This window comes from Eleutherodactylus coqui, chromosome 2, assembly GCF_035609145.1.
Source record: "Eleutherodactylus coqui strain aEleCoq1 chromosome 2, aEleCoq1.hap1, whole genome shotgun sequence".
NCBI lineage: Eukaryota > Metazoa > Chordata > Amphibia > Anura > Eleutherodactylidae > Eleutherodactylus > Eleutherodactylus coqui.
The window spans coordinates 57,353,996-57,368,119 of NC_089838.1; the positions used below are offsets into that span (position 1 = coordinate 57,353,996).

General features: G+C 41.1%; 1 protein-coding gene across 3 annotated transcripts in view; it reads right to left on the reverse strand.

Moving 5' to 3' along the window:
• RNF130 (ring finger protein 130) overlaps positions 1-14,124 on the reverse strand; it is a 516,622-nt gene that overhangs the window by 195,822 nt on the left and 306,676 nt on the right. For all 3 annotated transcript variants that reach the window (XM_066591020.1, XM_066591021.1, XM_066591019.1), the window contains exon 5: positions 8,253-8,335. In XM_066591020.1, the coding sequence (XP_066447117.1) occupies positions 8,253-8,335 (83 nt within the window). The remainder of the gene's footprint in view (positions 1-8,252; positions 8,336-14,124) is intronic.

A 14,124-nucleotide genomic window follows, 5' to 3' on the forward strand; every position in this document is an offset into this window, starting at 1 on the left:
GCTTGGTTCAAGTGCTGTATTTAGGTTATGAGCTTGGTTCAAGTGCTGTATTTAGGTTATGAGCTTGGTTCAAGTGCTGTATTTAGGTTATGAGCTTGGTTCAAGTGCTGTATTTAGGTTATGAGCTTGGTTCAAGTGCTGTATTTACCACATCATGAATGCTGCAAAAAAAGATACAAAAACAAAACCAACAATGGAGCTTGAGTTGCATTGGCAGGACTTACAAGAAAAAAAGGGAGCAACCGGGCTCACCTATTTTTATTTGCCCTGATAAACTACTGATGGTCGTAATCACGTGACCAGCAGGAGAATAGTGGAATAATGCATCTTGGCCTGGGAAACCTCGGCCGCACATAAGTAATGCAAACACCACATTACAACTCACTTTATACTGATTTTTCATGGACAATCCATTTAACGGTTATCGTTTTTGTCTACCCCCTTTGGACAATACCTTTCTTTTAGAAGGGTTCCCTGGAAATCAGCTAATCACAGGGTTTGCCACTGTTAGGACCTTTAATAGTCAGTCGTAACCTGTGGCAGAAGGTGTTCAATTCTCCTGCAGGACTACCACAGGAAGAAAAAAATAAATAAATAAATAAATTTTAAAAAAAACAAAACAAAACAAAAACGAGCATTAGACAGCTGTCAATGAAATCAATGGATTGTTCAATGGATGAAGGTCCTCATCAGAAGACAATCCCCCATTTATTAGCTCATTTTTGATCTTGGACCAAGTGAAAGGAGAGCTAGTTTTCAGGGCATTACATCGGTCATGGGCTATCGAGACATTAAGAGCAGTAGACTTAGAATAATTTATCTTAAAATTGGATAGGACTCCAAATTCTTCTAGGAGGTTGGCAAGTCGGGGCAGTCCTCTCTCCGAGTCTGCAACAAAAAGACTATGTCATCAGCATAAGCTGCTGTTGAAATGACTGCTTGTTCAATCCTTAGTCCCTGGATGATGGGGTCAACCCTAATTTTCTGCAGAAATTCGATGACATTTCTTGAAGCCTCATCCACATTTTCTACAGCATTTCTGATCTGCATGAACATGGCATTATAATACGGATGTAATACTATTACAGTGGATCCTCAACACACAATATAAAATTGGCAGAGGGAAGATCATTGTATGTCGAAAATATTTTATGGAAAGAGTTCTATGGAAAAGCAGTAATTGGTCCTGAAGCCCCAAAATGTAATTCAAACGTAATACAAAATAAAGGTTAGGGAAAATGAAGCACATATCCATGGCCGGTCTTAGCTATGCAACACATGAGGTCGTGCAGTGCACCGCCCACCAGCCTGTAGGAAGGATATGGAGTTGGAGTGGGGTGGGAATCTAGGTTAAGAGGTTGGTTCGGATGCTGGATCTAGGTTAAGAGGTTGGTTCAGATGCTGGATCTAGGTTAAGAGCCCGCTTCAAGTGCTGGATCTAGGTTAAAAGCTTGGTTCAAGTGCTGGATCTAGGTTATGAGCTTGGTTCGGGTGCTGGATCTAGGTTATGAGCTTGGTTCAGGTGCTGGATCTAGGTTATGAGCTTGATTCGGGTGCTGGATCTAGGTTATGAGCTTGGTTCAGGTGCTGCTTTTAAGTTATGAGCTTGGTTCGGGTGTTGGATCTAGGTTAAAAGCTTGGTTCAAGTGCTGGATCTAGGTTAAAAGCTTGGTTCAAGTGCTGGATCTAGGTTAAAAGCTTGGTTCAAGTGCTGGATCTAGGTTAAAAGCTTGGTTCGGGTGCTGGATCTAGGTGAAGAGCTTGGTTCGGGTGCTGGATCTAGGATAAGAGCTTGGTTCGGGTGCTGGATCTAGGTTAAGAGCTTGGTTCGGGTGCTGGATCTAGGTTATGAGCTTGGTTTGGGTGCTGGATCTAGGTTATGAGCTTGGTTCACGTGCTGGATCTAAGTTATGAGCTTGGTTCACGTGCTGGATCTAAGTTATGAGCTTGGTTCACGTGCTGGATCTAAGTTATGAGCTTGGTTCACGTGCTGGATCTAGGTTATGAGCTTGGTTCAAGTGCTGCTTTTAAGTTATGAGCTCAGTTCAAGTGCTGTATTTAGGTTATAAGCTTGGTTCAAGTGCTGTATTTAGGTTATGAGCTTGGTTCAAGTGCTATATTTAGGTTATGAGCTTGGTTCAAGTGCTGTATTTAGGTTATGAGCTTGGTTCAAGTGCTGTATTTAGGTTATGAGCTTGGTTCAAGTGCTGTATTTAGGTTATGAGCTTGGTTCAAGTGCTGTATTTAGGTTATGAGCTTGGTTCAAGTGCTGTATTTAGGTTATGAGCTTGGTTCAAGTGCTGTATTTAGGTTATGAGCTTGGTTCAAGTGCTGTATTTAGGTTATGAGCTTGGTTCAAGTGCTGTATTTAGGTTATGAGCTTGGTTCAAGTGCTGTATTTACCACATCATGAATGCTGCAAAAAAAGATACAAAAACAAAACCAACAATGGAGCTTGAGTTGCATTGGCAGGACTTACAAGAAAAAAAGGGAGCAACCGGGCTCACCTATTTTTATTTGCCCTGATAAACTACTGATGGTCGTAATCACGTGACCAGCAGGAGAATAGTGGAATAATGCATCTTGGCCTGGGAAACCTCGGCCGCACATAAGTAATGCAAACACCACATTACAACTCACTTTATACTGATTTTTCATGGACAATCCATTTAACGGTTATCGTTTTTGTCTACCCCCTTTGGACAATACCTTTCTTTTAGAAGGGTTCCCTGGAAATCAGCTAATCACAGGGTTTGCCACTGTTAGGACCTTTAATAGTCAGTCGTAACCTGTGGCAGAAGGTGTTCAATTCTCCTGCAGGACTACCACAGGAAGAAAAAAATAAATAAATAAATAAATTTTAAAAAAAACAAAACAAAACAAAAACGAGCATTAGACAGCTGTCAATGAAATCAATGGATTGTTCAATGGATGAAGGTCCTCATCAGAAGACAATCCCCCATTTATTAGCTCATTTTTGATAGTGTATTTTTTAATTGAATTTATAATGCAGACAACCCCTTTCCTATTAACTGTGATGAGAAATGCACAGAGATCTCTAGTTTGTGTCTGATGTGTGAAGCCCCTACATGGTTAAATAACACAACTTTTCAGGTTTACAAATAAGGATTGTGATCATATCATTGTGGGCTTGGAGAAGCCGAGGAACTTGATGCTACCGTACGTAGAAGACTAATAGAAACTTCAATGAAACAAAGCTGTAATTTTGCCACTTACTGGATGCACAGATTCATCTCTCCTTTATTTCACAAAGTTCATAATGGGGAGATCTATAAATGCCTTTCAGGCACAATGACTGTTAGATATTATCGACAGAATGCCTAGCGCTCTGCTCTCTAAATAGTCTTTGATAAAGACCCTTCTGTATCATGGTGTTTAATCTTAGAAAACCCTTTTCTTTTTGAGAGACGAGATTAACTCAGCTTGTTGTTCACTTGGTTATGGATTTGGCTCTTCATTTTCTGGATTAAGGGAGTTTTCTGTTATTTGTATATATCCTGTTTGATTCCATTTTTAAGATCTCTTCTTCTGTGAAAGAATGTGAACATATTTGCTGTGAAAAGTTTGAGTTGATTTTTCAACAGAGTGTTTCGCTAGAATTCTATCCAGTCTACGCAATTTTCTGTGACAGACAACCTGACATTTGGCTGGTATATTTTAGCCTGCATCCGCACGGGCTACAATATCACGCTACGAAACATCGCTCATGTGAAAGAACCCATTGGAAACCATGGGCTTCACATTTGTAACGAGATTTTGTAGCCCGTGCGGATGCAGCCTTAGGCCTCCCTCACACAGCGCGCTTTCAGCAGCGTTTTCAGCCCTGTGCTAAACGCTGTACAAGGCTCCCATTCATTTCAATAGGGCTGCTCACACAGGGCTGAAAATGCTGCTTTGAAAAGCGCTGCATGTTCTATCTTTGGGCATTTTCAGCTGAGCCTCCCATTGAAATGAATGGGCAGCGTTTTCAGCTGAGCTGAAAACACAGCTGAAAAGGTAGCTGAAAAGGCAGCATTTTGCAAACGCCCTGTGTGAGGGAGGCCTTAAACTGATTTTCCAAATTTTTTATATAGTTTGGGCCTTCCATGCTTGAAACTATATTAAAAATACTCAATGCAGCGCCAAACCTCCGTTCTGGAGGTCTGGTGCTATGGCATCTGACAGGTGATTGCATATGTCCACAAGGCCCAGTGACATCTTGTAAGCCTGTCACGTGGGCTTCTAATGTAGAAGCTCGCAAGCAGGTTTATGGGGCAGTTGCAAAAAAACCCAAATGACAGCTACAGCATTTGTTAACAGAAGTCAGAGCAGAAGTGAGCTGCAACGAGGGAGCATCGCAGCAGCAGGAGGCAGGTATTGTTTTTTTTTAACCCCTTAAAGACATGGCCTATTTCGCCGTTGAGGACCAAACGATTTTTGGTATTTTTTCATCTCCATTTTTCAAAAGCCATAACCTTACTTTTTCGTCGATGTGGCCGTATAAGCGCTTGTTTTTTGCGTGGCGAACTGTAGTTTTTATTGGTACCATTTTTGGGTACATAAACTACATTGTAAAACTTATTATTTTTTCTTATGATCGTAGGAAGAGAAAACACATCAATTCAGCCATAGATTTTTTTTTTTTTTTAAAGCGTTAATTATGCAGCATGACACACTACATTTTTTTCTGCGGGTCGGTACAATTACAACGATACCAAAATTCTTATTTTTTTTTATTTTTTTTTAGGTTTTTCCAATTTTCCACAATAAAAACCCTTTTTTTGGAAATAATAACTTTTTTCTAAACTCACTGCATTCAAAGTGCTATAACTTTTTTATTTTTCCATGGACGAAGCTCTCTAAGGGCTTATTTTTTGCGAGACGAGCTGTAGTTTTTATTGGTACCATTTTGGGGTACACACTTTTTTTAATCACTTTTATTGCGTTTTTTGGGGAGGCAAAATGCTAAAAGTTAGCATTTTGCCTCAGTTTTTTAGCATTTAACGCTTTTTGCCATGCAGGATAAAAAGCGTGTTCAATTTATTGTACACATCGTTACGGACGCGTCGATACCAAATATGTGGGATTTTTAATTTTAAAAAATTTTTTTTATGCTAATATGAGAAAAGTGCCTTATATAGTGGGAGAATAAGGTTTTCGTCCTTCGCCCCTATACTTCTTTTAATGCACCCCAAGATTCTATTAGCTTTTGCAGCAGCTGACTGGCATTGGTTGCTCCAGTTATATCTACAATGCACTAGTACCCCCAGGTCTTTTTCCATATAATTTTTCCCTAGCTGTACCCCATTTATTGTATATTGGTGACATCCGTTTCTCCTGCATAACCTTACATTTATCCACATTGAACTTCATTTAACATTTTCCTGTCCAAGCCCCCAGTTTATCTAGGTCCTTTCGTAGCTGCACATTGTCCTCAGTTGTATTAATAGTCTTATATAATTTTGTATCATCTGCAAATATTGATATTTTACTGTGCAGTCCCTGTATCAGGTTGTTGATAAATATATTGAACAGAATGGAGCCTAGCATTGAGCATATTGAGCGCCGCTATCACTTCATTCAGCTCATCGGTGGGGATCCCAAGCAGCAGACCCCAATCAACGATTGATGACCAATCCTGAGGATGGCTTATCATAAGTGAAGTCCCATTGGAGGCTGTTCATGAACATGTTCAAGCCACCTACCAAATCAGAGAGCTGCACACATACTCATGGCCACCTCATCGAATCCTCTCCACTACATCAGCTCACCAAAAGGCCATGAGGGACAATGAGTTGTGAAAGCCTTGTAAGAGGCCTCAGTAAACACGATCCTACCAAAAAGTAATTGGACGCATGAGCAAAAATATGAAGTATTTATTTCCATATTCTAATTCTTAGTGGGGCACCTTTGCCCGTAATGATATCAAATATTCTCTGTGGGATAATTTCTAGCAATGCCTGATACACTGTGGCTGGTATTGGCCTCCTCTCATCTTGTAAATGCCCGGTGAATTTTTTTCAAAAGAAGCTGCATCAGCCTGTCTACAATGGTGCAGGGAGCGTAGTCATTGGACAGTTGAGCAATGGAACAACGTTCTATGGAGTGACTAATCACACTACTCCATTTTCACATCAGATGGAGGTACCTGGGTGTGGAGGATACCTGAGGCATGCCACCTGCCTCTGTGTGTTGTGCCAACAAGTACAGCGAAGGTTCCATTATGGCCTGGGGATGTTTTACGCTGCATGGTCTCGGTCCGTTTGTTGTGGTGACAAGAACCATGAAAACGGAGCTGTACTCGGACATTTAACACAATAACGTGCTGCCGACAATATGGCAATACTCTGGGAATGGTTGAGGATTTTTCAGCATGCAGAATAAATAATGCGGTTCAGCTCTTTACATACCATGGAAAAATAACCTACATCTCAATGGAGCCTGGACTGATGGCTACGTTTAAGACTTTATCTGTCTCCTCTCCTGCACTTTTTACCTTTACCTTTTTTAGGACAACAAAGAAATTTGACTGTAGTCGTAAATTAGCTGATAAGAATCAATAGGAGAGAGCAGAAAAAAGCTTAAGCCCATTTAAACAGGAGGAGCTGTTAGGAAAACGAGGCCCAACAGCGAGTCCCAATGAAACCCGCTCTTGTGCTGTTACACAAGAGCGAGTATCGCTGGTTCGCTCAGAGCGTGGCCAGAAGGGAGGCGAGGCAGCTGGAGGAGAGTTCTTCCCCCCGCCCTGCAGAGTTGTTCAGAACTGACCACCTGCTGTTTATACTGAACGGCTAGTCGTCCAGTTTTCTGCATGTATCATTCAAATTCCCGCAAGAGTGTGGGAATATGAACAACTCTGAACAATAATCATCCTGTGTAAATGGGCCACAATCTATCAGTCCAGCCTCACTGACAGATTTCCCAATGAGACTTAGACTGCATTGTTGTTATACAGGCATGTGTAGACGCTGCAGAAGACAAACTGACACATTTTAAATTAAATCCTATTGCAAAAATGATTGTGTGCGCAAAATACATGCATATAAGTGAACGACGTCTTTAGACTAACCCCTTCCCCACAGTGCGTACCATACAAGTGCAGTGCATGACGGATGTCTGTGTTAGTTCTGAGCCCCGATCAGGCCTTCTGCAGTGCGATTGGAGGGTGTCTCTCCCCGCCCCCCCCGAATCTTCTCAGACCAGTATACAGTTACTCGAGAAGAGCGCAATGCTCGCTCAAGTAACTGCCTTAACTGAGCGTGCTCGCTCATCTCTAATTATAATATATGAATGAGCAAACAATTACACGTTCAAGTCCCCCATGGGACTTGAAATTTTTATTAGAAAAAAAAAAGTAGTGAAAGTTTAATCCGCACTTTTTAGTCATCTAGTCAAAAAGCAATAACAACAAGTTATTTATCACTCTATCCAAAAAAAGTCCAGGTTATCACAATATTATTTCTACACAGATCACAGTTTCAGGAAAATAAAAATATATTTTTAGTATTAGAGGAAAGATTAAATAAAAAGTGATCCAAAAGTTTCAGCATTCCCCTGGTGTCACTGAAGGCTGTGCGGGGGACTGTCTCGAAAATGTGAGGAGAATTATACGGCCATCTGTGCTCCTCTGGGAAATACGCAAATGGAAAGATGGAACAATGCCTCTATAGCACCACCTATTGGAAGTCAACATCAGATTATTTAACAAGCCAAGACACATGCCTCAAACAAAAAACCTACTACACACCGATGAAAGGCAAAAAAACTGTAACAGCTGTCTGTGTATGGTTATCTTTTCCTTCTGCTTTTATTTTTATTAGGTGTTTTATGTTCCAGGTTCTGCTTGGCTTAGACTTATAGGCATAAACATAATTTACGCACTTTACAAAACGTTACACTTTGATGCAAAGCTGCACAAAAGGCGTCCTCAGGGGTACAGTGGCGGGAGGAATCTTCACAATGTTCCAGGTGTCTACTTTCTGAAAACATGGGTAACAGGGATGTAGTACAATTTGTTTAATATCAAACATATGAACACTAAGTAAGCAGCAAAAAGGGTAGCGCTCCTTTAAAAGCAGTTCTCACACTCTAAAAGCACGCTAAAGAGGTTTTTATACAGATGATCTTGGTCGTCCTCCGTGAAAAGCATACTGTTCTAATGCAGCCGAAACAAAACTTTACAGGAATCGACAGCTGAAACTTCTGTAATATATGACTGAGCCAAGCAAGCCGTTCCAGGCACATATACTTACTTGCATGGCAGGACGCGTACAATGTCGTTCTGCTTGTAGCTCTCGATGCACACCGCGCAGTGGTCGAAATCTGGATCAGTTTCCTGCAGGAGATAGAGCAGGTTGACACATTTAACATGTGGAGGTCTCACATTGCAAAAACACCAAAAACAGACCAGATGGAAAAGGAGTCCATGATAAACCACTCTACTTGCAGTGTTCATTCCAGACATCAGATAGCAGCTGGCTTTCAAATAAAGTGCCACACCTCTCCATTGGCTGGGTCTGGCATTGCAGCTTAGCTTCAAGGAACTGAAAGGGGCTGAGATGTAATACCACAAACAACCTGAAGACAGGAATGGCACTGTTCATGTAAAAAAAAATCAGCCATGTTTTTTGATCCTGGACAATCCTAGCAAGTGGTCAAGTTACACAAAGCAGCTTTCTTTGCATGCAAAAGGTACATTCATACGTAGAGGATTTAGCGCTGCAGATCTGGACCAAAATCCGTATCATATTTTGTGTGGATTGTGGCACAGATCCGCAGCAGATTTCGCCCTTTTAATTTGAAGGTGTGAATTCTGCTGCGGATCTGCACCTCTGCACACAGGCGTATGTGCATTGCGGAATCCGGATCAGACATCCGCCTCCAGATTCCGCAGCAAATACTGCCCACAGACATGCTATGCAAAATTGCTTTTCCATGTCCACGAGCAGAAATCAATTGCAATTTTTAACGTATGTCCATTAGAGGCGTACATGCTAAGTGTATACGATGCCCATTACACCTTTTATCGCTGTTGGGGTAACACTTACACGCTGGAATCAATTGCTGCAAACCCCTCTACTGACATGCAAGTTTAACCCAAGGTTACGCTGGCAATTTTTGCGAGTTTTGTCTGTGCCAAGATGCACAAAAGTTACATGATATTAGAACCAATTATTTTCAATGCGTCCACTTACACAAGTGAGTTTTGTCTTGCAGCGATGTTGCGAGATAATAGATATGCATTATGTCCTTTGTTTCCTACGGATGGGTAAATATCGCGTGCGTGACAAATTTCATGTGGGCGAAGAAAAAAGTATGAAAAGTCGAATGTACCGCAATGCGTTTTTCTTGCGCAACACATGCACTCTCAGGCAAAAATCACGCGTTGAAGAGTGCAACATTGGTTCAAGCTTCTTAGACAGGCATCGCACTCGCTCATGTAAATACGGTCTAAACAGAAGAGGAAAGTAAGCTGCTGCCAGGCACCTCTTACTCCAGCTCATGTCTTATGAGAAGAAAAGGATCGGGCATGTAAAAGTCGACATGCCTGATTATTTCTTCCTCCATCATCATCTGACAGGGGAAGAGTCAGGAGGCGCCCATACACATAAGGCTGCCTGTGCACGGGCATTTTTGCATTGTGTTCCCCGTGGCGATAATCTGGCCACGGGGAGCGCAGTGAATGCTTTAAATAGCGCAGCCCCCTGTCCACAAGCGGAGAATCGTAGCGATTCTCTGTTCGCGGGCGGCAAGTCGCAGCACACTGAAAGACAACGATGAGTGTCGGCTTAACGAAAACTGCACGATGTCAGTGCAGTTACACACAACGATTATCGCTCAAATGACGGCTTTTGAGCGATAATCATTGTATCTAAATGGGCCTTTAGTCCCCAGAGGAAACAACAACTTGTAATGCTTTGATCACTCCTGCAGTATGATGTAACGAGCGGAGAAAGCAGGTCGCCAGCAGCACAAATTGTATATCCCTCCAAGGGCTGGGCATAGATTATGCAGTAGCCAAAGAAACAGGTGAATGGATCCTTATCACCAAAATCACATGCAGCAATGAAAAAAGACTTCGGCAGCATCCAGGGTGCAAATTGATATCCAAAGTTTTATTCCCCCATCACAGAAAAACAGGCAACGTTTCGGCCATGTTGGCCTTTGTCAAGCTTACTTTGTCAAGTGAGCTTGACAAAGGCAAACATGGCCGAAACGTTGCCTGTTTTTCTGTGATGGGGGAATAAAACTTTGGATATCAATTTGTACCCTGGATGCTGCCGAAGTCTTTTTTCATTGCTGCAGTATGATGTAATATGTCATAGCACTACATCATACTGTGATTGGGCAGGCAGTCTATCAAGCCACTCCACAGTCATGGCTTGATAGGCATTCTGCCATGACAGCCCTGGGACCTTTCAAAAGGCCCCGAGCTGCCTTACACCTGCACGTCTCCCTGCGATCTCATCGCGGGGGCCATACGGGACCCCCGAACATTGTTCGGGCATTTAATGGTTTAACAACTCTGATGAGCTGCGCGGTTAATCAGAGCTGTTGCCGCCAGGTGTCAGCTGTAAGAAACAGCAGGCACCTGTGACATATGAAGGGAGATCACCCTGCAATCTTCCTTCATACGTACCCTAACTGTTCAGCGTGATAAAAAACACCGCTTTTTAAGGTAGAATTAAGAGATAAAACTCTGTTTACATAAACGCCGACTTCAGATGATTTTTAAGTTGCGGTTGCATAATCTTTTGTAAACGGAATTGTTTTTTTAAAAACTACCTGAAAGGCAAACAATTTCCAGATGTAACTCCAGCCAGTGCTTAGAAGATAATTGTTTCATATGGTAACACTAGCTGATATACCCAGCCTCGCCCGAGTTAATTTGATACAGGTGTTTACCTGTTGTTTGCACGGAAAATTTTATTAAGTCAAGGTTACTTTGACTTCAGCGGTATAATATATAACAACCAATCACAGGGCAGCTTTCATTTTACCGCAGCCGTATAATATATAACAAGCAATCGCAGCGCAGCTTTCATGTTACCGCGGCGGTATAATATATAACAACCAATCACAGGGCAGCTTTCATATTACCTCGGCAGTATAATATGTAACGATCAATCACAGCACAGCTTTTATGTTACCTCAGCATTGCAATATATAATAACAACCAATCACAGCACAGCTTTTATGTTACCTTAGTATTGTAAAATATGACAACCAATCACAGCACAGCTTTCATGTTACCTTGTATTGTAATATATGACAACCAATCACAGCACAGCTTTCATGTTACCTCAGCAGTATAATATATAACAACCAATCACAGCGCAGCTTTCATGTTACCTAAACAGTATAATATATAACAACCAATCACAGCGCAGCTTTCATGTTACCTCAACATTCTAATATATAACAATCACAGCACAGCTTTCATGTTACCTCAGCAGTATAATATATAACAACCAATCACAGCACAGCTTTCATGTTACCTCAGCAGTATAATATATAACAACCAATCACAGTGCAGCTTTCATGTTACCTCAGCGGTATAACATAACAACCAATCACAGAGAAGCTTTTTAATGTTACCTAAACGGTATAATATATAACAACCAATCACAGCACAGCTTTCATGTTACCTCAGCATTGTAATATATAACAACCAATCACAGCATAGCTTTCATGTTACCTCAGCAGTATAATATATAACAACCAATCACAGCGCAGCTTTCATGTTACCTCAGCACTGTAATATATAACAACCAATCACAGCACAGCTTTCATGTTACCTCAGCAGTATAATATATAACAACCAATCACAGCGCAGCTTTCATGTTACCTCAGCATTGTAATATATAACAACCAATCACAGTGCAGCTTTCATGTTACCTCAGCATTGTAATATATAACAACCAATCACAGCGCAGCTTTCATGTTACCTCAGCATTGTAATATATAACAACCAATCACAGTGCAGCTTTCATGTTACCTCAGCAGTATAATATATAACAACCAATCACAGCACAGCTTTCATGTTACCTCAGCAGTATAATATATAACAACCAATCACAGTGCAGCTTTCATGTTACCTCAGCGGTATAACATAACAACCAATCACAGAGAAGCTTTTTAATGTTACCTAAACGGTATAATATATAACAACCAATCACAGCACAGCTTTCATGTTACCTCAGCAGTATAATATATAACAACCAATCACAGCATAGCTTTCATGTTACCTCAGCAGTATAATATATAACAACCAATCACAGCGCAGCTTTCATGTTACCTCAGCACTGTAATATATAACCAATCACAGCACAGCTTTCATGTTACCTCAGCAGTATAATATATAACAACCAATCACAGCGCAGCTTTCATGTTACCTCAGCATTGTAATATATAACAACCAATCACAGTGCAGCTTTCATGTTACCTCAGCATTGTAATATATAACAACCAATCACAGCGCAGCTTTCATGTTACCTCAGCATTGTAATATATAACAACCAATCACAGTGCAGCTTTCATGTTACCTCAGCAGTATAATATATAACAACCAATCACAGCACAGCTTTCATGTTACCTCAGCAGTATAATATATAACAACCAATCACAGTGCAGCTTTCATGTTACCTCAGCGGTATAACATAACAACCAATCACAGAGAAGCTTTTTAATGTTACCTAAACGGTATAATATATAACAACCAATCACAGCACAGCTTTCATGTTACCTCAGCATTGTAATATATAACAACCAATCACAGCATAGCTTTCATGTTACCTCAGCAGTATAATATATAACAACCAATCACAGCGCAGCTTTCATGTTACCTCAGCACTGTAATATATAACAACCAATCACAGCACAGCTTTCATGTTACCTCAGCAGTATAATATATAACAACCAATCACAGCGCAGCTTTCATGTTACCTCAGCATTGTAATATATAACAACCAATCACAGTGCAGCTTTCATGTTACCTCAGCATTGTAATATATAACAACCAATCACAGCGCAGCTTTCATGTTACCTCAGCATTGTAATATATAACAACCAATCACAGTGCAGCTTTCATGTTACCTCAGCAGTATAATATATAACAACCAATCACAGCATGGCTTTCATTTTACTTCAGCAGTATAGTATATAACAACCAAAGCACAGCACAGCTTTCACGTTACCTCAGCAGTATTATACATAACTAGAGATGAGCGAACATACTCATTTATGGCGATTTCGCAATCGAGCATCGCTTTTTTCGAGTAACTGACTACTCGAGCGAAAAGATTTGGGGGGCGCCGTGGGTGAGTGGGGGGTTGAAGAGGGGAGTGAGAGAGAGAGAGCTCCCCCCTGTTCCGCACTGCTACCCCCGCTCCACCACGCCGCTCCCCCCCCCCAATCTTTTCGCTCGAGTAGTCAGTTACTCGAAAAAAGCGAAATCGCCCTAAATGAGTACATTCGCTCATCTCTAATAACAACCAACAACAGTGCAGCTTTTATGCTACCTTCATGTTTTTTTTTAACTTTATTTTCTTTATTAAGGAAAATTTGGACAGTACATAATAAAATCATATGGTAAACAAACTCGGTATTACAAATAGTACATGCTGTGTTGTAACTTGCTTGAACGTAACAACATAACATTTTCCTTGTACATTTTTTCTTTTGGGTTGCGATAAACTTAAACAATTAAACTCAAACCGTCTATGCCTATTGGATGAGTTCTTTATGAGATGGAACTCTGCGTTTGCTATTTGCTTAGTAAATGGGGGCACAGGAGAGCGAATGTGGGGGGGTGGGGGGTGGGATGGAAAGAGGGAACATGAGTCTGGGAGTTCATTCTACAGATAAAGTGGAATTGGCATCCAGCCAGATATCAAATATTTTTTGAAATTTGTTTGGGCAGCCTCTGTTTTGGTAAATAATTTTTTCGTAGGAGATTACTGTGTTCACCGACCGAACCCAACATGAGATCGTAGGGATTCCCGCAGCCATCCAATAAGTAGCTATTGTTTTACGCGCCAAGAATAAGGTCTTCTGTAGGAAGGTGCGGGTGTGGTATGGCCATTCCTCTTCCTCCAATAGGCCAAATAGGATCGTCTTAGGGTC